Raw genomic sequence first — 27,758 nt, 5'->3', positions numbered from 1 at the left:
ATTTTCAGATACCCATCTGGCCGGGGCATTGGCGGTTCCTGAGGTTTGCGTTCGAGGGTCAGTCTTCGAGTTCCTCAAAGTTCGAAGTCCTCCAATTTGGAATCTCTCTGGCCCCCAGTTCTTGCACCCATGAGGCAGCGGGGGCTCAGGATATTAAACTATCTAGACGACTGGCTCATCTGTGCAACCTCAGAAGTACAATGCCGCCTACACGTGGCCTTGCTATTGAAGCACATTCAGGACTTGGGCTTGCGCCCCGATCCCAAGAAAAGCAGGCTCCAGCCTTCCCAGGTCACTACCTTCCTGGGCATGGTCCTGGACTCCAGGAGGGCATCCATGACTCTCACCGGCGAGACAGCAGTCTTTCGCCGCATGTCGCTTCACGTTGCACGCCCAGGTGGAGTGGAAACTCTGCCTTCACCTCTTGGGCCTTATGGTGGCAATGGTGCAGGTAGTCCCCCTTGCCCTCCCTCACATGCTCCCAGTCCAGAGGTGCCTGTTGAGCCTAGGCCTGTGCCCCCAAGGGCCCTTCCAGGCCAAGGTGACTGTGTCCCGCAGGCTTCACAGGCCCTACACTGGTGGAGAGATCCCGCCAACACTGAGAGGGGAAGTGCTATGGGACTGGTGATTCGTCACCGGGTCGTATTTACAGACGCATCCCCGGTAGGCTGGGGCACCGTTCTCGATGGTCAGGGCATCAATGGTCTGTGGACGGACCCTTGGCTATCCTAGCACATGAATGTCCTGGAGCTGAGGACCGCTCTCCTCGCCCTCCGGCACTTTCTACCGTGGCTAAGAGGCCAACATGTGATGGGTGAGGACCGACAGCACGGTGACTGCGGCCTACAACAGACAGGGGTGCTTGGGGTCTCCAGGTCTTTGCAGCCTGCCAACAGACCTGTGGCTCTGGGCTCACCCCCTGCTCAACTCTCTCAGAGAAGTTGATGTGCCTTAAATGCTGCGGCCAACATCTTGTCAAGAGGGGGCCCACATCCCGGAGAGTGGAGGCTCTAGTGAGGTTCTTCCTATTCACAAAGGCTAACTAGCTAACGTTTTTTTAGTTTCTTATAATGTATTAATTATTCAGTTAGCCTATACATAATCCTCACATAACAATCTTTACATACTATTACAGATGTATTACATGGTCCTAAACAAATTGTTATGATATTATGTTATAGTTTAACTGTTACTGCTGAGCATCATGTGAGGGGAGCGACATAGCGACTCCTCAGTGTATAGATAGAGGGTGTGGCCTCATTCAGGGTTACATATCCCACCCCTACCCTTACCCCTACATACACAAATACCCATATGTAACCCTGAATGAGGCCACACCCTCTATCTATACACTGGAGGCGCTATGTCGCTCCCCTTACATATTGGATTTCTCCATTTTGGAGCATTATGGGACATTTTTGAGCTTGGCATACAGAAGATTTGAATTCAGCACCTAAAACCCCTAAAAATGTTGTATGCCAAAAATTAACATGATTTGCCTTCAGGACTTTAAATAAGCACATTTTCCCAAATCCTGCCTCGTCTAATATGCTTTACTAAGCATGCACACTGTTTAAAGTTAGGCTACACGGTAAACTAAATGTAAACCAAAGGTAAATTTAGCCTTTTTAGGGCTGTATAAAGTTGATCAAATGATGAATATAGGCTGTTAGGCGTGAATAAAGTAGGCTACTTTGTTGCTCCAACCCCAACGTTAATGGGGACGAATGTGACATTTTCCCGTATTTTGGGTGAGAAACCCAGGAAATCTCCCTTATTTTCAGTGTTCAATGTTGACACTATGGAACGAAAGAGAACGTTATGTGGCGACAGAAATCAACAATCAAACAAGCCACTTTGATTTTTTGCTGTTTTCATGAATACAAAAGTTGGGTAACCCCCCCTCCTACACAAAAGAAAGTTGGGTGACCCTCCCCTCAACAAAGAATAAAAAGACATGACCCTCCCCTATTTTCCTCCGGTGGCCCCTTCAATAACGAACAGTCCCTAAGCAGACTGTAAGATTCTGATACTGCTGCATTGGGATGTTATTATGGGGCATGTTTTAATTGTTTTCTGGTCGTTTTTTGAAAGTTATTGCACTGTCAATATCTTCTACAACAGACACAATGGCAAAATCTAAATGTCTACCTTCTAGCAACAGTGTTTTTGTTAGTGAGAATAGGGATGAATGAAATACCTTGTAATTAAAAGTCATTTACAAAGACATCGTACCATGTAATATTTTGTCATTAGCAACCTAAATCTGTCCTCTGTCAAACACAGTTGCATTTTCAGCTCTGATCAAAACCGTTCAGGAGTTGGTCCGAAACGCTCTGGTTTGGGCATAGTTGCTCCACGACAGAACAATTCCAGACCGAACTTCCCGACCTCAACTTTTGTGGGCGGGGCTAAGTTCGGCTGACTTCCAGGCTACATTGGACACTAGGAGGAGTGCATATTTAGTGTAAGAGCATGATAATGAATTTAAGGGGAATCAATTTACAAGCTTTGGAACCTAACTAGTATCCAAGGGCAGAGTGAAAGACACATGAAATATTTTTATATATGTGAAAAGACATAAATATCATTTAGTTTAAAAAGGGAGGCTGAGGGAGGCTGTTGGGGAGTGCAGTGGCAGACGCTGACATGAAAGCATTACTACCATGGTCAGTTATAGACCCCTTCAATGTTTGTAAACATCCAGAGCGTGGGGGGCTGGGTTGGGTAAGTTGGGTGCATGTGCAGCAGGGCAACAGAATAATTGCGCAGCTAATAGACCGGAATGTTGAGCTATTAAGGTACAGTATGCACTGTCATTGTTACCACAGGACCACAAACTGTACCATACCTTAATAAATTAGTCTTAGCTAATGACGATTGTCTGCCTGATTATAAGCTGATAACAAAATGGGTAGACGACCTTAGCAAGTGGCAAGAGATTTATTGGCCCACCATATACGGCTGGTATATATATCTGGTTGTCAAGCCCAGTGTGTATACACGTGGAAAAATTAGTACAAGTAGGCACTTTCCTTGACGTTTCAGTCAACACACACACACACACACAATTCAATGAGTTGGACAGCTTTCTGACCCTGATATCGCACACATTTTTTTTTTTAGTTACAGAGTTTGGGCTCTGTAACTCCAGTCATTTCTTTGCCGATTTCTCACTTTTGTTGTCACATTTTTTTTTATGGAGCTCCCCCTACAGCCCTACCCCAAGTGCATATTTCACAATACTGTCGTTAAAACCTCCTCACCTCCTCCGCCTACAACCGTCTCTTTGGTCCTTTGAACATCTAAAAAAATTAAGCCATCGCTGCTTGTTCTTATAGCTAGCCGGCATGGCTAACCGGTGCTTGAGGGGGGCAGGGAAACAGAGGCGCACCTTGTCAACAGGCAAACCAAGCAACTGCTTGGAGCCCCGAGCCGCAAGGGGACCCCCAACCTGGTCTCAGCGAGGTGTACTTGGGCGGTGGGACAATTGAGATTTTGCGTGCTCCTGTCCTGTTGTAGGCTACAAACAGTACATCTGTACATGTAGGCCCTATGCTATGGCCTTATAAACAGTGGATCTGTGTTCAAAAGAGTTCAAAGAATCCACACATATTTAGGCTACTGTGGTAAACGTCAATCGAGGGTGCAGTGATAACGGATCAAGATCGGATTTTGACATTTACTCAATGAAGTTATAGGCTAATGTTAATTGGCAGAAAGATTGAACATGGTTTGCTACATCTATACGACAATATACTTCAGCTAGCTAGCGACAGTTACAACTAGTTAAGCAAGGAGATGGTTAACGTTATGTTTATATTAGGGCTGTCAGCATAACGTGTTAATGAGTAAGGACCAATGAGTAAGGACCAATCATACACGTTAATTTTTTTAATCACATTAATGTGTGCCGCCAAAGATTTTTAATTTTACACCGTCACTTGTTCTGTTATAAACAATTCTCTTTGGTGCCAATATTTTGACCCTTTGATGCATTGTTTATTGTCCTCAAACTGACTAACTACTGTCTGCCTTCCTCCTGTAGGCCTAGTCATGAAGATAATCAACACTAACGTCTAACGTAGTTTTGAACTCCCGGTCGGCTGAATGGGCTTTATCCTTTTTAAAAAGGCGTAATGGTAACATAATGGTGATGAACACTGGTCGGAAGGGCCCCCTTGAAATTTTTGCTTGGGGCCCCCACAGACTCTAGAATCGCCTCTGCAGGGAAAGCTGCCATTTTCACCACAACAGGCCATTTAATCATCAAAAAGATTTCTAAACTGTTTTATTAACACACATCACACACACACTCTAGCTATTAGCCGAATTTGACGAAACAGATATTGGATAATTATGGACTGCATCTTTAATGACCTAACACAGACAGGTCAAAGTGTTTGCTTGCTCGGATATTAGCGTTGAGACAGGGAGACAACGAAACCTGATGAACCTTTTGGGAGATTAAGTGTAAAGTTCACTGAAGGTCACAGCAAATCCCAGACACATACACACACACACACACACACACACAAATCATATGGCATTTCAAAGACCATTACTGTCCTACCTCACTGAGCATTTCAAATAAAAATCACTGCCTGTGTCAAGTTTGCTGGTAAAATTAATAATATTGAGTGATAAGTATGGATCACTGCGCTCTAGCACAGGTGTTTTGTTACTGGGCTTCACAGGGGGAGTTTGTGTGAAAGTGCTGTGATGTGAATCAATATCAGACAAAGCAGAAGGGGGGTTTCGCCATGTTTTTGAAATTATCCCACCTGAGATGATTTCCCTGTTCCTGTGCTGTGTAAGAATCCCATTTAAAGGATCCCCTTAATGTCTGTTGCCAAATCCCTCAAAACCCAGGAAGGTGTATTGTCTTGGAATTGTTCGCTGCACTTCATAAATGATTTGGCAAGAGTTTATTGCACCAATTTAAGTTTAATTTCACTGCTGGTTATGCCCCTTGAAGTCGTAAAATGGAAAGCTTTGAAACGGGTATCAATATGATCCTTTCCAGACTGACCTGCAGAGCTAATTCAAATTTGCTAACAGGTTCGTCTGGGTTTACCCAGGATAGGGCTGTGAAGTTCTTCATCAAGCTAGGAAATAACTTTGGGTAACACTTTACTTGAAGGTATCTACATAAGAGTGACATGACACTGTCATAACCCTAACACTAACCCTAACTTTTCATGACAAAAACCGAATGACACTAACCCTAATCCTAACTTGTCATGACAAAAAACAAATGACACCTGACGAAAGCGAGTGACAGAAGTGTTATGTCATAAACGTTTATGAGTTGTTTAAAATGTTTATGACACGTTCATGACAGTGTCATGTCACTCTTATGTAGATACCTTCAAGTAAAGTGCAGGGCCGTCGCCAGCCAATTTTGCCGGGGCTTCAGCCCCGAATGTTTTGAGTGTAGCCCCAAATGTATTTTGCAAAGTTGACTAACAAATATGAAACCATTATTCGGATTGTGCATTGAAACTGTGAGATGAGATGGACCTATTTATCAAATATAAAAGCAGGACACGGGTTTCCTTTCACTCTCCTTCATGCGGCAGATCTAACTTGAATGTTACCTACCATAAAACATAAACGAACGTAGTCTACTTAGATCGCGCGCACGCACGAGACAGAGAGAGAGAGAGATACAATCAGTCAGTTCCAGGGTTGGGCATGTCATTGTTTGCATTTCCTATTTAGTATAAGAAAGTTATTAGGAAATCATAAAGGCAACAAGGACAAGGAGGTGGTGGAGTTACGCTGTTGTCATTTATTTAGGCTACAAGTTCAGGTTTGTTATCAGCCTGCCCTGCACTCACTCGCCTACAGTTTGGAGCTGGCCAAACAGTGCTGGCCTAGACCTATCTAGGCTAGGTACTTTGCCTTTGTAGAATCAAATTAGTGAGTCTACAATGATTAGTTTTCCTTAAGCTAAGCATAACATGAACCATATGATGCATCTTGCTATTTAAAAAGCCACTTTGCTAGGTGGCTATAGGCTATATATATTTTTTTTTAATAGCAAACAGAAATGTCAAGATAGCAACATGTCATTACATCATTTAATTGTCAAAATATTAGTGTCCATAATATCCAATCAAGGTGGCACAAATGAGGTGGTGGATTCATCTATTAAAAGCGAGCAGGAAGGGCAAGCAAAATGGGAATTATGAGAACCGTTTAGACTCAATGGGCTAAGCCACGAATGTTTTCAACTACTGCCGACGCCCCTGGTAAAGTGTAACCTAGCTTTCTAGTGCAATACATTATTCCACTCGCACTTAAGATCTGACAGGCAAGTCTGGCACATTTTAATCTGCATCAGACTGAATGGTCTGATGTTCTACCCACTCTTCTCTTCTATCCCCTGCATTAGACCAAGGAGCAGTTAGGCAAAATTACTGTAAGCTGATTTCACCTCTGAGATCCAGAGCATACTCATAAAATCTCTTTAATGGGAGATGTTAATGAAACACAGTGTGTCATCCTCCATTTCATAATGGACCTGCTCCCTTTGTTCAAATGTCAAAGTCAACCACCAGCCTGCAAGAGTGCCATGGCCTTGACAATAATGTACATTTCAGATACAGAGCAATGCAGATGAAATTGTGTGAGTGTTTTGTAAGTGTTTCCATACTTAGGTCTAAGTTGGAAAGAGATTTTTGGATATTTCGATGCAATATCTCACTAACTCGGGTCGGTTAGTGAGCAACGATATTTAAAACAATGAATGAAGTGGATTCCTGTAATGTTCATGAAAACAGTATAGCGATTGGATAGCCTAATAAATCGCGACTTGTTGTAGGCCTAACAGTAGGCCTAGTTTATATCGTCTCGCTGGAGTGCGCGCATAATAGGCCTAATCGCTATGCCTACTTGCCTGTCCAAATAAAGGGCTTTCCTTTGTTTCACGGAGCTCTGACTAACGGGAGGCGCGATTGAAGTGGCCACTTCTAAATAGTAGCCTAGGCTACACACTGGCTAATTCATTCCGCAAACTGCTGACTCACGAAATGTATTTTAGCAGGTCACAAAACTGATTTTGTGATTCTATTATGCATTTCGTCCATGTAATGAAATTATCGTGACACATAATTCATTCCATAAACTGCTGACTCACGAAATGTATTGTAGCAGGTCACAAAACTGATTTTGTGATTCTGTTATGCATTTCGTCCAAATAATGGAATTATCATGACACATAATTCATTCCGTAAACTGCTGACTCACAAAATGTATTGCAGCAGGTCACAAAACGGATTTCGTGATTCTGTTATGCATTTCGTCCACGTAATGAAATGACCGTGACACATAATTAATTCCGTAAACTGCTGACTCACGAAATGTATTGTATGTGATTCTATTAAGCATTTCGTCCACAGAATGAAAGCATATGTCACTGAATGCATTTCGTTAGTTGTTAAGTTACTATTGCGTGGACAGAATGCCTTCTGTAACACAACACAATACTTCTGTGGACGAAATTGAAATAGGATGCACAGAATGATGCGTGTAGGTGCATTCCGTATTTACGTAGACAAAATTACTTTTGACCAAACATTTCGTCTATGACAGTGAATACTGCATTCAGCATTATGTCCACGAAAGGAAAAGGCCACCAGTCAATTTCGTCCACGAAATGATGTGCTCTCTTCAGTGTTTCGTGGACACAATGCAAACCAATTTGTGCATTCCGTAGACAAAAGGCGTTACGATGTAACATAGTTTCGTAATGAATATATGTATTTCGTCACACGAAAGTCATTCTGTCCACGAAATAAGGCATGTTACATTTGCCGCCCCATATTCTTATGCATTATGGTTTGTATATTATAGTATTTATTTATTTTCATTAGGCTATTGATTGAATTGACATTGTTGTTTATTATTGCTGTTCTCCTTGGTGTAGTCTTTAACTTTTTAAATTGTTTACTGTTAAATGTAACTATTAGCCTGGAAATCCAGACCCTGGAAATCTAGAAAGATTAAGGGTCTGGCCATGACTAATGTAATGGCCCAACTCGAGGAGCGGCACCAAGCATGCATTTGAAAATCTCACTTCACGCAATTGGATAACACTATGACCAATGTTTACTGACTGATTCCGGACTTTGATGCAATTAGATAACACTACGACCGATGTTTACTGACTGATTCCAGACTTTGACGTTGCAGCGCTGTCGTCATCTGTTTAGCTCGCCTCTGGCCCGCCTATATATTCACATCCCGGTTCCCCCGTATAGATAGTTATATGGGTTCACCCGTATAGAAGTTCAGATAAATAACATTCCCACTTTTTACCAGTAGAGGGGGGTATGGACCTGTAGGTTCCCTTCCTTTCTAGACTTAATTCTAGAAACCCTAGGTTTCCCTTTCCCCCCCCCTTATAACTGTTGCACTGTTGGACTAACTCATTTGCACTATCACCATTGCACTACCACCATGACACTCATTCACACAGAGCACCTTAGAGCACCTTACCATACCTTACTATGCACAGAGAATCACAGGCTCAGTCCCTGCCTCAGTCATTGCAAGCGCCTCTGATTGATTAATCACCACTATGTGGATACTGTTTTTAGAATTGATTTAGATTAAGTGTTAGTTAGTATAATTTGTATTTTTGTAATTTGTATTTTAGTATTTTTTTATATATTGTATTAAGTGTTAGTATAATTTGTATTTTAGTATATTTAGCATATTCTTTATACTGTCCTTATTGCTTAGTTGTGTTTTTATATTATATACTTTAATTACTCTTTCTGCTGTTAAAGAATGTGTTTGTGTTGTATGTATGCTGCTGAGACCTTGAATTTCCCCTGGGGATCAATAAAGTATCTATCTATCTATCTATCTATATCAGATACACCGATATGATTGGTCCAGCTCGGTTTCATGGGCATAGGTAATGAGCATTATTACTCATTGCCAGAGTGACTCGCTGAGCAAATTCAAATTGTGCTCCCGCAAGAACTCTGGATTTCCAGGGTATTGCAGCGGTTCCCAAACTTTTTTTCCCGCGGACCACCTTTTACATCCTGACTCGGCTCGCGTAGCCTACCCCCACCATCCGACACATAAAAATGCAAAAGATTCTATTGACGCATTCCAGGCATCATGTTTAATTAGCCGCCCACTGTGCAACTGGTCTATGAGCTTGCACTCTAAAAAAACAGTGTGGAGAACAACATTAGACTGGTTAGATAACACCTCACTGCAAAACACTCACTGTGGATTTGGGCAGTCTGTCTCCCAATCCACGTGAAGCCTATAGGCCTATATGCCTCATCATACTTTCGTTTTCTTCACACAGTCTTTTCTGTCTCGTCCTTTCTTTTATCCCCCTGCTCTCCAGCTCTGCCTTCATCATTCTGCCCCCCATCCCATCGTTACCTGTCTCCTGCTCTGTTTCTTTCGCTTCTCCTCTTCGATCAATTTTCCATGTTTGTGTAGCCTTCTACCTATATATTTCCACGAAACTAACGCGCCAGATATTTTGGCTGCCCGCAGGAAATCCCGTGCATTGTGGGTAGCTTATATAGAGTTATAGAGTATAAGCTATATAGAGTTTACAAATGATTTCCTTTAATTTCACGTTTCCATATCATTATAACCCGAATCGAAATTATTTATTATTTATTAATTAATTAGATAATTAATTAATTCATCATTTGTAACACCTTTCAGACATTGCCCTTTCCATCTCGCGTACCCCCTAGTGGCAGCTCGCGTACCACCACAATCCCTGTACTATTGTATTGTTGTTATTTGTATGTCGCTTTGGACAAAAGTGTCTGCTAAATACCATATCCATGACCATAATCTTCGTATACTGCAATTGCAATGTGTAATAATAATGTTGCTTACATGTATTGTGTTGTTTTCTTGTATTTCACATCTCATGTGAACCTTATGCGACCTCTGACAGTGGAGAGCATATTATCTGAAAAATTAATTGCTGCCCATATTTGGGGTCAGTGCCGCAGCATGATTTGGCTGTGTAATTGCACTAGGCAGGGGCAAACAAGGTGCTTTTAAAAATGTGTCTTTTATTTTCTTTTGTATTTTATAATATATAATCGATCTTGCTGGTGGACCTGGAAAACATTTCAAAATGTCACCGAGCAGAGCAGAGCACAATGTTACCCGCTGGGTGGCCTCGCTCGGCTGGTTATGAGGACACACACAGAAATACACACACACACACACACACACACACCTGCACACACACACACACACACACACACACACACACACACACACACACACACATACACTATACATCTACTGTACCCTCACACAGTGATACATAAACAAACATGTAAAGATGATCTCTCTCTGTATTGTTTTCTATCCAGCTGTGCTGTCCATCCTGGGGAATGCGGCCGTTCTCATCACTGCTGCTCAGAGGAAGAGGCTCCTCAAAGCACCTGAGCTGCTCAACGTCAACTTGGCCGTGACAGACATCGGCATGGCCCTGAGTATGTACCCGTTCTCCATCTCCTCGGCCTTCAACCACGCCTGGATCGGCGGTGACCCCACCTGCCTTTACTACGGTCTGATGGGAATGATTTTCAGTGTGGCTAGCATCATGACTCTGGCCGTCATGGGACTCGTTAGATACCTGGTGGCAGGTGCCACCCCCAAATCAGGTAACGCTCGAACGCAGGCACACAGCGATATGGTTGAGTTAACCTAGCATGGTGCCAATGATTGAGTTAGCCTAGCACTATTTATGGGCCAATAGTGGAAAGGCCCATAGCTAATGTTAGCTACTCTAACTAGTTAGCTACTTGCCGCTAATGTGCTATCCTAACGTCAGGCATGGGGTTTGTCCACAACAGTGTAACCAGAGAATGTCTAATAAGGGGAGAACTGCCACTCTCGGAAAACTTCCGGTTTCTGAACTGGTTGCAGTTCCTTCTGTGGTTCCACATGAGGGCGCTCGTCCACGAGTGCAGAATGCATGGAGGTCTATGGAGCTGTACCCCTCAAAATCCACTTTTCTCGGGATATCATTTTTTTTTCAATTTTTTAAAGTCACTTAATTGTTCTTAAAAGCCTTTCAAATGTGTCAATGACGTCATTCATTAGCACAATGCTAGCGTGTTATGTGCAACAACGACCCAACCTGTAAGAAATCAAAAGGACATAAGTACTCGTTCATTCAACTTTTGACCTATAACCCATGTTGAAGTTATACAAACTACAATCAAATCTGAGATTTGTCAACGACAATCAGGTGAAAGAGACAATTTTAGCCGTCTAGCTCCATTGACTCCCATTCATTCTGCACTCATGGTGATCGCCCCCAGTGGAACTCTGGTGGAACTGCATCCAAAATTCGGTACAATGGGACTTAATACGGAGTGGCAAGGCTTTCCGTAGACGGGCTCTGGTGTAACGTTACATGCCTGTAAGCCTATGTAGCACAGCTAACTTTAATATCAGTAAATTACACTCGCCTCCTGTCTAAGTTTGTCACCCAACAAAGCTACATTTCTATTTTGTACATGTCCCTCCATGAGAAACTGGAGTCCTTTTACAGATTCTAAACAAAATCAAGTGCTGGGTCTCCAAAATAGCCTCTTGGTATATGTCATTTCTACAGACAGGCATACAGCTACCATTGCAGTTCTAGTAAACCCCGGTCATGGTTTCTCGGACTTATCGACAGTAACTAACAGGGGTGAAGGGAGAATTGCCATATTCTACATTTAAGTACAATATTTATATATACTGTGTGTGTGCATATACATTTATATCAAGCATTTCACTTTAGGTTTTTCCTTAGCACAAAATGTTATCCTAGAAAAATATATTGTTATTTTTACACCAATTTGTCTGTGAATTTGTCTGTTTACCATCAAGTCTAAATGGCTCATGTTTTCAGAGCTATATAGGCAGCCAAAAACAAACAAAAGGCTTGTGCTATTTTGCATTGGTAGACACCCCAGATACCCAAATCGTGTGGATCATTCTATGATTCGGGGTACATTTCAAGTGAAGAGAGAAACCAAAAAATGTAATGAGTTTTTATCATTAAACTTTTTTATAGTCATAGAACATACTTCAAAGTTAACATGACAAGTATTTGCTGATCTTAAACCTATAAGACTTCACATATACATGTAAAAGCACTGAACAGCTGTAATTTCCATCCACGTTAAGGTATATCAGTAAAGGCTAAAGCTATTCTGTCACACTATTCATGTCAGTCTGCTCTACTTACTGAAATTGCAGTTAGATTCTGAAAATCTCACAACTCACAACACAAAAACCTATCTGGGTCATCAAACTAGCTTTCTTGACTGAGGGCTCACAGACAACATCCCAGTAAAAACTTTGCCGAATTATAATCTGACGGTCAAGTGAACCCATTCAGGCTCATGCCAATGTGTAAGCGCAACATTTTTTGTTGTCAATATCTCACTTGGTTTTAGATCTACTGAATATCTTCAAGCAACTGAAAGTAAGGTACACCTGGGCAGAAGTGTGGAAATTGAGTGGTGTGTGAGGTCAACCAGCAAGCCAATGTCCAGCTTGTCCTCCTCTCCACATTGCTAAGTGAATATTATAATATCGGTTGACACTGGCTCCTCTGGGTGGTGCCTGAAATCATACCCGTTGTTATTAGTTACGGTGCTCAGGACTTTTCCACTGTCATGTGCTGACAGTGAGCACACATCCCAAATGAGTTGAGGTGCATTCTCATCAGGTTCTAGCAATGAGGGCATATTGTGTGTGTGTGTGTGTGTGTGTGAAATATAAATCCCATATAATAAATCCCAGCCTTATGTCACAGGCTACACAGGAAACATCTCGATCTGTCTGTCTGTCAGTGTGTTTGTTTGAAACCTCCAACCCCTGAGTATTAAAATTCATGACACTCCCTTGTTTCACACACTGAAGACTTAAGGGATGGATTGAATGTTCTTAGTCGAATAATCCTGTTTTGGTGGTGTTTGATAGTCACTGCTCCAGGGAGAAAAATAATTCTCCCAGAAACACACTAGGTTTCACTAGCAGGGGCATTTGGGGCCTAAAAAAGACTATCTCAGCCACCCCTTGCTATTGCACCAAATGGTTTAGTCCATCTGCACACATTTTGTTTATGTTGAGCATCTGGTGGAGCGCAAAATTCTGGTGAAGAAATGTCTTTCTCAAAGAATGCAAATCAGGCTACCAAAAAGAAAGGAAAGACAGGAGAAGGAGAGAAAACAAAAGGAGGGGAAACCATTGGTAACTGACTTCTTTTCAAAGAAAGTTGAGCACAAACTAGAAAAAATGAAATCCATGGTGCTAAACTGCATGAATATTTCCACAACCATTAGTTCTAAAATGAACAGAGACCACTCATTGAAAGAGCAGAACATGTACTTTCAAATGATACATGTAATCTGAGGTAAAGGCTAAATAAACTAGATGTACCGCAGAGCGGTACAAAATATGACCGCCGCCCAGTCCAGCACATTTTTTCCACAAAAAGAAATCACGCTGAAAGGCCTATATGATTCTAACTGTCTCACTAAATTGCATTATCCACACTCAATTCTCACTGGTATCTGCTAGACAACAAGTACCAAAACATGATTAGTTCATAGATTTCACATGTAAAATTCATTTTATACAACCCTCTTGCCTTCTGTTCAACATCTTGCCTATTCATAATTCTGAGAAATTCTTGAATTGTGTGCATGTGTGCGTGTACACGTTTATGTTTATGTGTGTGTGTGTGCGTGCTTGTGTATTTGTGCATGTGCATGCATGCGTACATATGTCTACTGTGTGAGTATGTGTCATACGTATGATTACTGTGAATGTATGTGTGTGCGTGTGCATCTGTTTATGCACATGTGTGCACATGGAATGGGTTAACATGACCCCTGGAGGCAAACATACGGAAAAAATTGGTCATCCTAGGCCCTACGGTTCTCAAGATATTCACAGAAAACTGTGTCTGCCCTACCCTCCTTTCGGGGGGCCTACAGATCAAAACGAAAAACGATGGTTCCATGCTATCCATGTGGGGTTACATGCCCACCAATTTTCGTGTACCCCGGTCTTTCAGTGTCCCGGGAATCCTTGTTGGTGTACGGTCACTAAATGTACAAATAAATTATTTTATTGTAAGGCCCCCCATGAACGAAAGTTCACAAAACTTCGCATGCATTCGGAGGGTGTCATAATGATCCTACACTTTCAATTTCGTGCAGTTTTGACCATGTCAGCCAGAGATATTGTGATGAAAACACCTAATTGTTTGCTTTTTTATTTTTAACTAGGTGGCGCTATACATGAAATAAGTGGTAATGGGATGGGTTGACATGTCCCCTTAAGACCAACATACAAAAAAAGGTGGACCTCCTAGGCCCTACGGTTCTCGAGATATTCACAGAAAACTGTCTCCGGCCACCTACAGGCCAGTTGTTGTATACTAACATAAATTAATTTATTGTGTGGCCCCCCATGAACGGAATTCCACGAAACTTGGCGTGCATTCAGAGGCTGTCATAATGATCCTACACTTCCAATTTCGTGTAGTTTTGACTATGTTAGGTCACAGATACCTGCGATTACAACACCTAATTTTTACTTTTTTGTGTTTAACTAGGTGGCGCTATACATGAAATGAGTGGTTATGGAATGGGTTGACATGGCCCCTTGAGATCAACATACAAAAAAAAAGGTCCTCCTAAACCTTACGGTTCTTGAGATATTCACAGAAAACTGTGTCTGCCCTACCCTCCTTTCGGGGGGTGCAGTCCAGCGGGGGGGCTACAGATCAAAACGAAAAACGATGGTTCCATGCTATCCATATGGGGTTACATGCTCACCAAGTTTCGTCTACCCCGGTCTTTCAGTGTCCCGAGAATCCTTGACGGAAATTTGGACGATGTTCACATGAAGTGTAAGTGAGGATGAAGTGATAATGTTTATCGGACATGCTTGTTTTTTACTGCAGGTACGTTAATCTTGTAATATCAATAAGGACCTAGGTAATGTTACCGTTAGCGTTTGTTGAGTGATGGAGGCCCATTTGATTGATTGCATTTGTAGAAAACTATAAATGCGGTTATACCAAGCAAATTGATAGCAGCACTGTTTGTATCTTTCGACTGTCATTTATTGCACGTGCTACAAAATCATTCTGTGCAATGGAAGATTTACCAACGTTACACCGGTCTGATACAGTTTTGCCTATACATGCGTGAGACTGAGACGCCTGTTTATTTTGTTTTAAGTGCGTGCAGGGTGTGAGAGGGGATGTGCTTTGATTCCAGCTTGGTAGTTGTAGTCTGTGAAATTAAAAAGCACGTGTGTGTGAAGTATCCAAACAATGACACCTTCATTTCATTATGGCTGCTTTAGCAACACACCTTAAGCTACTGTGTAGTGGGTCCCATTTAGAAGTGGCTACTTCATTCGCACTTTCCTTCACTCATGGAGCTGCGTGAATCTTATTACAACTTTTCGCCACGATATGGCAGTTTAAGTCCGCTTGATACTGTAAGTCGTAAGCCATTGGTTTCCAAAGGAGATTTTATTTGTGTCGCCAGCATAGCCTATTGACAATTTATGTTGTAAATAGGCCTACAGTACCTTATAATCCTACCTGTAGCTTAGGGAAGCTAACAGCTTTCTATTAGGATCTAGTTTGTTAGTTACAGTTTTGTTATAACTCCCTAATGCATTTTTGCATTTAGAATAGCCAGAGCGTGTATATCTCAATCTGAAAATTAAACAATATCGGGTGCCTATGGACTAGGCTGGGTGAACCCAGCCTGATCTGCCCGCTATTTATTTTTTGATTTCTTAAAAGATTGAGCTTGGTCTGATGAAAGCCAGACTAGCCATGGACCTTAGTTACACAATGCAAGGGAACATGAATCAGCCTATATTTGTACGAACAATAACGGACAAAAGCTCTTCAACTTTGACCAGTTAAAATGTGTATGAACAGTCTAGCGACGCATTTCATCAAGGCCCATTTGGACATGTCAGTTATTTGCACCACTGGTTAGATGTAAAACAGCATTTCGTTTCAGACTACTGTTACTTAATTTGTGCATTAACAATAACGTTTCAGACTACTGTTACTTAATTTGTGCATTGACAATAAAGTATTACATGAACTAAAGATGACTAAAATCTTATGTAGAAGAAGAAACATTCACAAAAAATCCATCCATCCAAAAATGACCTTTGTTTTTGATAGCTGTTGAAAACGGCATGGAACTGACAGAGATGTTTTTGTTTATAAATACATAAAAAATAAATAAATACATAAATAACATTATGCTGATACCTTTTGCTTTTCCCAAATACAATGTAGCCTACAGGTGTAATTGACCTTTCATCAATCCAGTTGCAATGGATGAACTGTGATGACCTGCCCTACTTTTGTACTTTTGTAAAATCTCTAAACTTACTGTTTAGAGATTTTAAAGGTTTTATAACAATGCTACATCTTCTTTGGCTATTCTACAATCTATTCACCTTTTCAGTACCAGTAGGCTACTTTCTGTGCAGCCGCACACACACACTCAGGCATGCCAAACAAGCATACAAAAAAGTTTCAAGAGTGGGGGATGGAGTAAAAGATGGAGATAAATTGAAGTGTGATTTATTTTCGCGGAATGGATGTACAGGACTGAGTGGCGGTCATATTTTGTACCGCTATGCGGTACATCTAGTTTAATTTTGAAAGAGTATTAACTGAATTTGGGTAAAATTGTCAACACGGTGTAACCACAAAAACATGAACCAAATAATTACACTTGCTGAAAAAAATGTGAAAATCTCTCCAAAATCCCTTCTAAAATAATCTGGCATGATCTTGCAGAATAACTTTTCTATATTTAATACAAGTAATGAAACCCCATTGTTCTGAATGTTTTAATTAATATGGGGAATCGTGTCTGTCACATCAACCACTTAAAATGTCAAGTGGTGTAACCATCATTTAAGGAGCAATTTTGTATGTATTATGCCAGAGGATCATGTGACAGGAAACTATGTCATAGAGAAGGACCTTTCAAGACCCCAACTGCTATGAGTCAAGGTTAGCAACTCTCTTAAAGTAACATAATAGTGTTTTTAGGCCATGGCCAGGCAAGCTTAGGTTACATGTCAAATGGTATGACCTTTTGAATATGTTTACAAATCATAATAAATCATAAAATATTCAATTTAATGTAAAACCTGTGTTTGAATATTCACATAAAGGTGAAGTGTGTACATAGTTGTCCATAATAATGCCTGCAAATTTTGCTTTTCAATAGAAATGTCAAATGGTGTAACCGGTTACACCATTTGACTCTTTTCTGTTTGAGACCAGTTTGGTCAGATTCAGGGCCAAGAGTATGTAATTTTAGGTGCCAATTATATTATTTTTATCATTTAAATAGTGACCCTAACTGTTAAGCATGAACAATAGCTTTAAAAGGGTTTAATTAGATTGCAATTTAAGCAATTTTTTAAATGTCAAAGCTTTTCATTTTAAATTTAAACTTCCATAATTATTTTTTAATATGTTATTATGATGTATGTAAACAGTATGTTCAAATTATAAATAAATAATATAAATACATTTATTATAAAATGTACCTCTTGTCCCCCAATGGATGCCACTTACAAGCAAGGAAAACTTGTCTCGCCACAGAGTGCAAGTGAACGCAGATCCTGCTGTTGGTTGGTTTTTAAGAAATGATCATACCCACTCTTTCACTCACTCTTATTCTCTCTCACACACACTTTGGGCCCTATTTTAGCAATCTAAAATACATGGTCACTAGCGAATAGCGTAAATACATTTAGGGGTTTGTCCAGTCCACATTTGGGGTGGTTTTGTTATCAAACGTCAGGTGCCTGGCGCAAAAAGGAGACTCTTATATTTCTTAATCAGTCATGGGTGTGTTTTGGGCTTAACATCCTTTAAACCAATGAGGAGGACATCTGTCATTCCCTTTAACAGCAAGCAGGGCAACATCAAACAGCGCATCAGTATTTTGATAGTCAGCGGTGTATTTGAAGGAATCTGCTTGTACGCAAGACCGTATGGAACAGGTATTCCACTAAGCCATTCATTACTAAAACCTAGCAGAGTATAGGCTACACACATCTGCACTTGTCTATTAATTGAACTATAGGCAACTTCACTGTGGTGTCATAGTCAATGAAAAAATACACACAGTTAATTACTTTCACTATTGACTGACAATGGGTTACCAGAAAAACATAGCCTGAAAAAAGCAACACTTCCCCCTATAATGTTCGAATAACTGAATAAATAACCTAAGGACATTTATTTTGCAGAGGAATTGCTGCTTACATCTCGTGACAGTACGTCTTCAGTTGTGTTTCAAATGCGCCTTTCGAATGTTGTGTTTCAAATGTGCCTATAGACCAGGCTTTTCTTGGTCAGTGGCGTAATGATTTTTAGACGGTATAAGATAGCGATTTTTAGATCATGTGCCAGACCACACCTTATGTCGGTAATTGCCACACCCCTGGGCGCATTATTTAATAAAAGTGAAGTGTAAGATAGGAAAAAACTTTGCGTCAGAATAATAATACGCTTTGTGCCAGGTTTTGCATCGCGAAAATAGGGCCCTTTATCTCACTCTCTTTGAAAAGAATGGGTATAGACTGAAATTGTATGAGAACTGATCTGAAATCAAATATAACACAAGTTTCTTCATTGATGTTATGAAATTATATTTGATATGGAATATGATGAATGACATGAATACATATCAAAATATCCAACTCAGTTTACCTTCATGCCTATTTTCTGTGTCAATTTCTTGTCCTATTGCTATAAACGTTTTATGGTCAATTGGTGTAACCGATTTATGTCAATTGGTGTAACCAGTATTTTGTCTAAAAGACTAATAATGTACAAAAAAGTTATTATGGATAATGATTTAATACTCTACTTCACTGTAATAATGGCTGTTTAAACCATTTTTACTCAAATGGTCAAAGAATAGACATAAAACAAGATGTTTTATGTCAAATGGTCTTGCTCAGTACAATGAAAAACCCATATAATTTAAATTTAGAAATAAATATAATAAAACATATTCTCATAGGATATTACAAAATAAACTAATAATTTCATGAGAGCAATTGCATGAACTCTAGGAGGTGAGACATATTAGATATTTGTCATTTTTGTGGTTACACCATTTGACAATTTAACAGGCTGTTAGTTCTATCTTTTGTTAAAAAAATAGTATACACGTCATATTAAATAATATGAATACAACAGAAATACAAAGTATACACTTTAGCAAATCTCAGGCATGTTTTGTTTTAAAGGTTTTAACATAATTTTCTCATCTTGCCAACTCTTAATCTAAACTAAACTGGTATTTTAGGCTGTTTTATAGCTTACGTTGGATGTTATAAATACAACAAAAATATTGTAATATAATTTAGCTTAAACTTAGTAACCACAGTAAAGTAGGCTAGAGATCTAGGCCTACAGAGGAACATATGGGCCCATCAGGACTGCCCAGGATCTTGTGCTACGCCCCTGTTCAGGACTGCAAGCTCCGCGTACAGTTAGCACATGAGTTATGCAATAACTGCATTCATTTTCTTACTGATATGAACAATATTGTGTTTAATTTTCTTACTGATATGAACAATAAATAATCTTCCAACACCTCCACTAAAGAAATCATTGGAAGAGTGATGTGCTGTTTCTAGTAATCATTTGAAGGATTACGTAGGCTTTCGTGATGTTCTGGTTTCAAGTTTTTTTGATCATTCAGGAAGAAAGTACCTCAATTATGCAGGCTAATTTGATCACTCAAAAAGGAAGTACCTTAATTATGCATAATTCCTGCATTAATAAATAACAACTTATCATTTCGGTTGGACAGATGGGCCTTATTTGTGTGAAGATATTCCAGTTAGTGGCCTTCATAATTAGACAATATGAAACATGATGAGGTAAAGTCTGTTTTTGACATTCCATTGGGCCTAATTACCTCATCAGCACAGCACACTAAAGGACCTCCTGTCCAGACATGTGTTGGCGTGTTTGTCAAAACACGCAGAACCAAACTTTTGGGAAAAAAACAAAAGGCGATGCAGAGCATATTTTCACGAGTCGCAATTTACGCAGAAATCACTGCAGGCTATTCAAAGTCCCCAGAGTCCTGCATGACAGAAATGGCTTAGCAGCTCATCAAACATAGTGTGACTGCACAACGTGGTGAGGATTCCAGAGGGTATGCAAGCTCTGCCAAATCAATAAAATGACCAACGAGGGAGTCGGCTTTTACATTTCAACCATCGTCTCAACACACACACACTCAACAGAGACACCTGAAAACCATTACACGGGTCACAATGTGGCTTAATGATTTGGCAGTGTGTTAATTACTGCTAATAGGCTTCTGTAGCCTGCTGTGAAGTAGACTGAAGAGGATTCACTTGGCAACACTTGCAGATTCCCAGTGTATCAGCACACACTGCCTACAGATTCGCCCAGTATGGCTACCCTATCTCTGAGCAGAGGGGCAGAAAATACATACCACGCCATTCCATTAATCAATCCATCTGTTCTTACTATATATTATTATTCAATTGCAATTTCTTCATGAGGATTCTGACAGAGTCTGTGGTTCTACTGCCAGTTGTAATAAGTCAGAGAAAAGAGCTAAACAGAGACATAACTTTCCTTCAAAAGCCACTCTCACAATCACCCATAACAAAAACAACAGCTGATGTAGGAGGAAGACTGTCACTGGCAGCAGTGATGTATTTTTCTCCAGGAATCTGGACCCAGCAGGAGCATCGAGTGCCATTTGCATGTGCTTTATACAGAGCATATACAGGGGTTAATGAAAGGTTAGGTGACATTGTAGCATCTGGCAGTCGGCGCTCAGATAACGCTGGCCTGTCATCTATAACCCTAAAGGCTTCAGAGCTTCTGTAAACTGTGCAGAATAACTCATTGTTTGATTTCATTACTAATGCAGACCTCCACAAGGTTTGACACTGGCTAATGAATCTGCTATACCCATTCAGTTACTTGTGTGTGTGTGTGTGTTTCGTTTTTATCTTGTACATGGACTGATTGTCCCATTTGCATTTGAACTTGCACATCACATTTCTCTCATTATGCGAAAAACCCTTACTTTAGAAGTTTTAAGTGTACGTGACTGGAACCTCTATCCATTTTCAGAAGGTCTCTTTGCCACCGGGGTACACTGCATCTGAATCACATGCCTATCACATGAAACTGCACAACTATTCATTAGTTGATATGATGGGGGGGGGGGGGGGGGGTATGTAAATAATCCTATTTATATTCTGCATACAGTTCTACATCCATGTCCTCATCCAATGGTTACGTATATTTTTGCAAATCATTAAGCCATGGTATCCAATCATGATTCTGTTGCAGATTCCAGACAATTGCCCTCGACACAAATAGATATAAAAAAAAATAGATAAAAAAAGATATTTCCCCTGGCATGCTTCCCATGGTGGGGTACATGTAAAAACATTTTTAAAGGTCATGCTATATGTTTTTCCTTGGGGCTAAAATAACAAATATGCTAGGATTATCGCATCATATGATGCCAGATGTTAAGAGCCTAAAGGGAAACTCTGGTCTAACAACAACCTAAGGCCTATTTGTGGATGATAATGAGTGAAGATTTTCATTTGGTACCAAAACAATGTCAGTGGGTGCAGTTTTTGAGTAAGAGCGGAATAAGCATATAGCATATGGGCAACGTATAAAAAATGTATCAAAGTAAATCACTCCTATAGGCTCCAAAAATTACATTATAAAGCCATCAAGGAACTGGCGGAGGAGGCAGAGAAAGGCAGCTTCTGGTTGTGGCTGAGGAGGAGAGATAGAGGGTGGGGGCAGAACACCTAGGGCATCAGCAGGGGGTGGCAGGTAGAGATACCAGCCATCGCTCCGCCACCAAGAGATGTACTGGGGTTAAAGGAGCGAAACATCAGTGACTGGTGGTCCCCAGCCGTTCCTGCCCATAGGTGTGTAGGGGAACACACTTGCATAGAGTGCACTGGTGGAGGTGCGTCAGGCAGCAATGCCCAGCAGGTATACCAACAGCCTGTATCTTCAAAGTATGCTACTAAAGAAATGGTATTTTAAAAGACCGCTTGTGCAGTCAACAAATTACTTTTCTCTTTTTTAGGTCACCGCCATCTTGTGTGGAGAGAAAGTCAATTTCCAAACCTGTTGTTGAGAGTCTGTGTCGCTTTGTCACCTTTTGTCACTTTTACCTTTGATAACTGACATGTCACAGAGTGTTTGTTTTTGGCTCGTTTGCAGGTAACAAGTTCCAGCGCAGCACCATTGGCATGTACATCGCCCTCATCTGGCTCTACGCCCTGATGTGGGCGGTCTGCCCCCTGCTGGGCTGGGGTGGCTATGGCCCCGAACCATATGGCATGGCCTGCTCGGTCGACTGGGCCAGCTACCAGAACTCGCTCAACGACTCCACCTTCATCATGGCCCTGACCGTGCTGTGCACCATCCTGCCATGCCTGGTCATCGTGTTGTCCTACTCGGGCATCGCCTGGAAGCTGCACAAGGCCTACCAGACCATCCAGAACAGCAACCACCTGCCCAACTATGGCAACGTGGAGCGGAAGGTCATTCTGGTGAGCCCTGTTTGGTGTGTCCTTCCTTGTTGCTGGTTAGGTCCTGATTTGAATGATGGACAAAGTCTGAAGTCTAACATGCCACATATGCTTATGTGCAGAGTGGTAAAGAAAACAGGGTGACCCTTAACTTGACGGGTGAGTTCATAACACATTCATAGCAGCTGTCATAAACTGCACATAAAGCATTCATGACTTTCATGAGACATGACTCAGGATTCATACCAAACCTTTCATGAATGTGGAAGACAGAACGACGACAACTTGTTATTTTGTAAAGTGTTACCGAAAACAGAGTGGCAACACTCCCATTAGAGACCATGGAAAATGATGGATGCACTTTTCCATGCAAGTTTCCGGCTACTAACTTGGTCAGTAGCCAATGAGTTACTAGATTACGTCCTCCAGCATCAGAAATACATCCCACTCTCCTGATATACAATCATTCAGCACAGGTGTTTTGGAACTGTTATTATTATTACAAAGAGTAAACTGGAGTAAGCAACATCACAAAACTGTTTATTTGTTGAAATCTGTCAGGACTATTAAACAGACAGTTTGAATAACACTGTTTGGATTCACATAGTTGGTTTAATATGGCAGACAACTCATCAATGTAACTCACAACTTCTTTTTGGAGTCACATGTAGACAGAATGTTGGCGGACCAGTAGGAATAGCTTGTGGACCATACTGCAGTGAATCTAAAATGATTTAATCTGGCGTGTGGACTCGACACATACGCCTTTCAGCAATTGGTCAATTGACCCCATCTGTCAATGAAATTTCCCAGAGCCCAATTCAGGATCTGTCAGCGTCCTACATCCTGTTTTCTTTATCGCACTCTCTTCCTGTCTCACTCTCTCTCCCTCTTGCTCTCTGTCTGTATCTTTCACTGGTCTTCCCTCTCCCCAATTCACTCTTTTTCTCTTTGTTTGGGGGTCATTCCACGTCAGTTCAACCAGGGCCCACGCACTTAGGTCTCAAAAAATTCTGAAAAAATTACCAGGTGTACCTATGTTACCCAGGAGACACACTGTAAAATTACTCTTATGTAAGATCAATACTTTCCGAGATACAGCCAGTTTTACAGGGGGAGGGGGGTGTCAATGTTCGGCCTCTTTTTTTTGTCAAAAGGCTCAAATTTTGCATGCTGGTACATAAATAGCTCTGTTTAAGCCTTCAGAAGACATATTTGTACTCAACATAGGCTCTTGATTTATTTTCCTTACTGAGATAAGTAGAAACACTCTCACAAAAAGCAATGAACAGAAAACAAATCCCTTCAGGGTCTGAAAAGCAGACCTCACAAGTCTGAAAAATCATTTTGGTTATAATTTTCAGAGCACCCAAACACCTTGTGGGAATATACAAAGATTTTTTAAATATGTTTTTCTTTATTCTCCATGATCCCTTCTTTTTGAAAACAACAATTTGACTTGTCTTTTGCAAATCTTTCTTTTTTATTTTCCACCCTGAACATAAATCAAGAACCTATGTTGAGTACAAATATGTCTTCTGAAGGCTTAAACAGAGCCCAGCCAAAAACTCCAATAAAATTTGTATCAACTTTGAGGGACAGCTATGGCCATGCAGGATTATCCAGACCAAACATGACGAGTTTGCTACATACTATTCCTATTTATGTACCAGCATGCAAAATTTGAGCCTCCTACATGGTTTAGTTCTTGCGCTGTGGGCTTGTGAACTTTGACAAAAAAAAGAGGCCGAACAAAATCGACACCCCCTCCCCCTGTAAAACTGGCTGTATCTTGGAAAGTATTGATCTTACATAAGAGTAATTTTACAGTGTGTCTCCTGGGTAACATAGGTACACCTGGTAATTTTGTCAGAATGTTTTGAGACCTAAGTGCGTGGGCCCTGGTTGGATTGACGTGGAATAACCCTTGGGTTGTTTTATGGGCTTGTTTGTTTTCTATATGTGGTTTCTTGGGTTTGTTTGGGTTATAATTATATAATTGTTTTAATCTTTGTCAGTGTCAGTCTTGCTGTTACAGTTTTTCCTCAGTCAATTGGATGCATTTCTCGTATCACCATTAAAGGTAGAGTCAGCAATCGGACGCGATTTTCAAGCCCATAATATTTTTGTCACATTCAGTGAACATCTCACAATCCGCTAGCTACCCATCCCATGAGCCCACTGTAAAAAAAAACTGGGCTCTGTAGGCAGTCCAGGCTCTGAAAACAGGAAACAAACAAAGTGGGGGCAGCCTCTGTGTGAGATTTCCCTGGGAATACTGAAGGGAGGGGTGGGCTACTATTCAAGCATTTTGTTTGGTCCTTGGTTAAAATATAATGAATATTGTTTTGGACAAAAATGTCTGCTAAGAATTTAAATACAAACATAAACATCAACAAACGTGACATCATGCGCAATCAATCACTGCGCCTTTACTGTTTGCACAACAGTAAGTACACCACACAGTGGACTACCTGCAAAAGCACAGAATTTACTGTATACCTTTAGACCAGGGGTTTTCAACTGATTGAACCATTCTGACTAATTACGCAATGCCAGGACCACCCCTGTATAAAAATACTGATTCCCACATTGTAACTACTGTACATTACTGAATCCATGGTCAGGGACCACCGGACCACAAGTGGGCCGCGGACCACCGGTTGAAAACCCCTGCTTTAGAGTACTGTTTGTACTGCAGTTTAGTCAGACCATATTATTCATTATCATACAGGGACAAAAGACCAGACTGCTCAACAGTACAGCAGTTTTTTACGGAAAAAAACTGTAAAAGAAATGGCAAAATTATAATTGACAGATTACATATAACAACTGATTCAACTCCTCTGTGTTTGGCGAAAGGAAAGATAAGTAGACAGACAGACAGACAGACAGACAGACAGACAGACAGATAGATAGATAGATAGATAGATAGATAGATAGATAGATAGATAAGTAGACAGATAGATAGATAAATAGAGGGGTTTGTTATTTATTTTATTTTATTTATTTTCTTCTCTCCCTATTTTTCTATGGCCCTCCCTCTCCCTCCCAGATGGCTGTGTTGATCAGCTCTGGCTTCTTGGTGGCATGGACGCCCTACGTGGCCATCAGTCTTTGGACCATGTTCCACACCGCAGGCAAGGACAGCGTGACTCCGCTCGTCAGCCTGCTGCCGTGCCTGTTCGCCAAGGGCTCCACCGCCTACAACCCGCTCATCTACTATGTCTTTCGGAAGTCCTTCCGCCGTGAGCTGCGCAATCTCTGCGGGCTGTGTTGCTGCTGCCCGTGCTGCCACGTCTGTTGCTGCCTGCAGACCGACTTGACCTCTGATAAAGACGAGGGCGACGATGGCTATGACACGGCCAGCAACCTCCGGTGGCGCAACAGCAGTCGGGATAACCGCAGCGCCGCGCCACTAGTGTCGCACTCCGCAGCTCCCCCTGGCCTCCTCAACCAAGAGCAGATGAGTTCCTGCTGACCCAACTAGACGGAACTAGAGTATCCTCCCTGTTTCGTACACACGCTCGCACACACACTCTCACGCATGCACACACTCACTCACGCACACATACACACACACACACGCACACATGCGTACCAACACATACATACACACACACACACACAGAATTAGGGAGCAGATGAGTTCCTGATCACCAGCTGGGCTAGACTACTGCACCCCCCGTTTCACACACACACACACATACACACACACATACATACATACATACATACATACATACACACACAACACACACACACACACAAATTTAGGGAGCAGATGAGTTCCTGATCACCAGCAGGACAGAGCTGGGCTAGACTACTGCACCCCCCGTTTCACACACACACACACACACGCTCTGTCGATAGAATCCAAGTCACACCTCTTTGATATACAGATATGAATATTTTTGTACTGAATGTATGTACAGTGTATGTGTTTGTCAGTTTTTGTGTTTGTATGGCAGTGTACAACTTTGTGTCATTGAAGTTCCATTGTGACAAACATTTTTTATTTTAATTTCCTGAGTTTGAATTTGTGTATTTGCTTGTGTGTGTGTGGGAGGTCCATATAGCCCGTCTTTTCCAAAAAGTTTTCTCAGATAGGCCTACCGATAGCCGGGCTGGCCCTACCGTAGCGATAAGCGACAGGGAGGATGGATGGTATAAAGAGGCCAGGAGGGACTGAAAAGGCCAGGTAAAAAAAGAAAGGAAGGCATTGGAGGAGGATGTTGCCAAATGTGCCAAGCTTCCAGATTTTTTTTTAAGAAGACAGACACTGGCAACTGGTAAGAGAGATAGCCTAGCCAATGATTAGCAACGTAATTATTGGGTAATATTGGGCGTTAGCGTTGTCAACTTATTAAATAAATTAAAATATTAGCCTTTTTGTATCATCCAACATTGCGATTCATAGACGTTGCGAATATTATGCAAATATTGACAACAAAGCCCAAGCTTGATCTGTGTGGCTATGCAGTGAAAATTGTAGCCTCTGAGCAGTAGATCAGCCAGTCCCTGCTGAAAATGATGATGATGATGAGCCCGAAATTAGCGATGAGGAGGCCATGAGTGACAAGTAGAGAGGATAAAAGAGCAAACAATATGAATTAAAATGATTTAATGTAAGAAAGATCAGCATATGGCAATGGTAGTCTACATGATCAACCTATATGCCTTGTTTGCTCAGAAGTGAGTAGTAGAGGATCATCACCAAGCACCAATATGATGGCCTACTCACGCTGAAAAACATGTAAACATTAGTTCAATATGCCTCTTTGTGGAACAGTGGAATACATTTCAAATGCTTTATTTCTTTCTTTTGTTTTTGTTAACTTATCAACCTATCCTTGTGGAATAGTGGAATATTTTTTGTTAACTTCTCAGTTTAGGTAAATTATTATATAACCTTTACACATTGTTGAACCATGGTACTAATAAAAACTGCAGGATAGTAAGAACTGAACTGTTGCTTAATTTATCCAATTTCCACCACCATGGAAAAAGTAGGCTGGTCTTGGGCCTGAAACTCCCGGGCTGAAAAGTGGTCCCACTCTGGCTCTGTGTGTGTGTGTGTGTGTGTGTGTGTG

The 27,758-nt window shown here is 41.1% G+C and overlaps 1 protein-coding gene across 1 annotated transcript in view; it reads left to right on the top strand.

Moving 5' to 3' along the window:
• opn8a (opsin 8, group member a) overlaps positions 1 to 26,146 on the top strand; it is a 43,580-nt gene extending 17,434 nt beyond the window's left edge. Inside the window, exons 2-4 of the mRNA XM_042095869.1 lie at positions 10,383 to 10,676; positions 22,355 to 22,686; positions 25,721 to 26,146. Of these exons, the coding sequence (XP_041951803.1) occupies positions 10,383 to 10,676; positions 22,355 to 22,686; positions 25,721 to 26,146 (1,052 nt within the window). The remainder of the gene's footprint in view (positions 1 to 10,382; positions 10,677 to 22,354; positions 22,687 to 25,720) is intronic.
• The last annotated feature ends 1,612 nt before the right edge of the window (positions 26,147 to 27,758 follow it).

The sequence above is a fragment of the Alosa sapidissima genome, chromosome 6, assembly GCF_018492685.1.
Source record: "Alosa sapidissima isolate fAloSap1 chromosome 6, fAloSap1.pri, whole genome shotgun sequence".
Classification (NCBI taxonomy): Eukaryota; Metazoa; Chordata; class Actinopteri; order Clupeiformes; family Clupeidae; genus Alosa; species Alosa sapidissima.
Note: the sequence above shows the minus strand (reverse complement) of the source record. Positions and strands in the feature narration are given on the sequence as shown.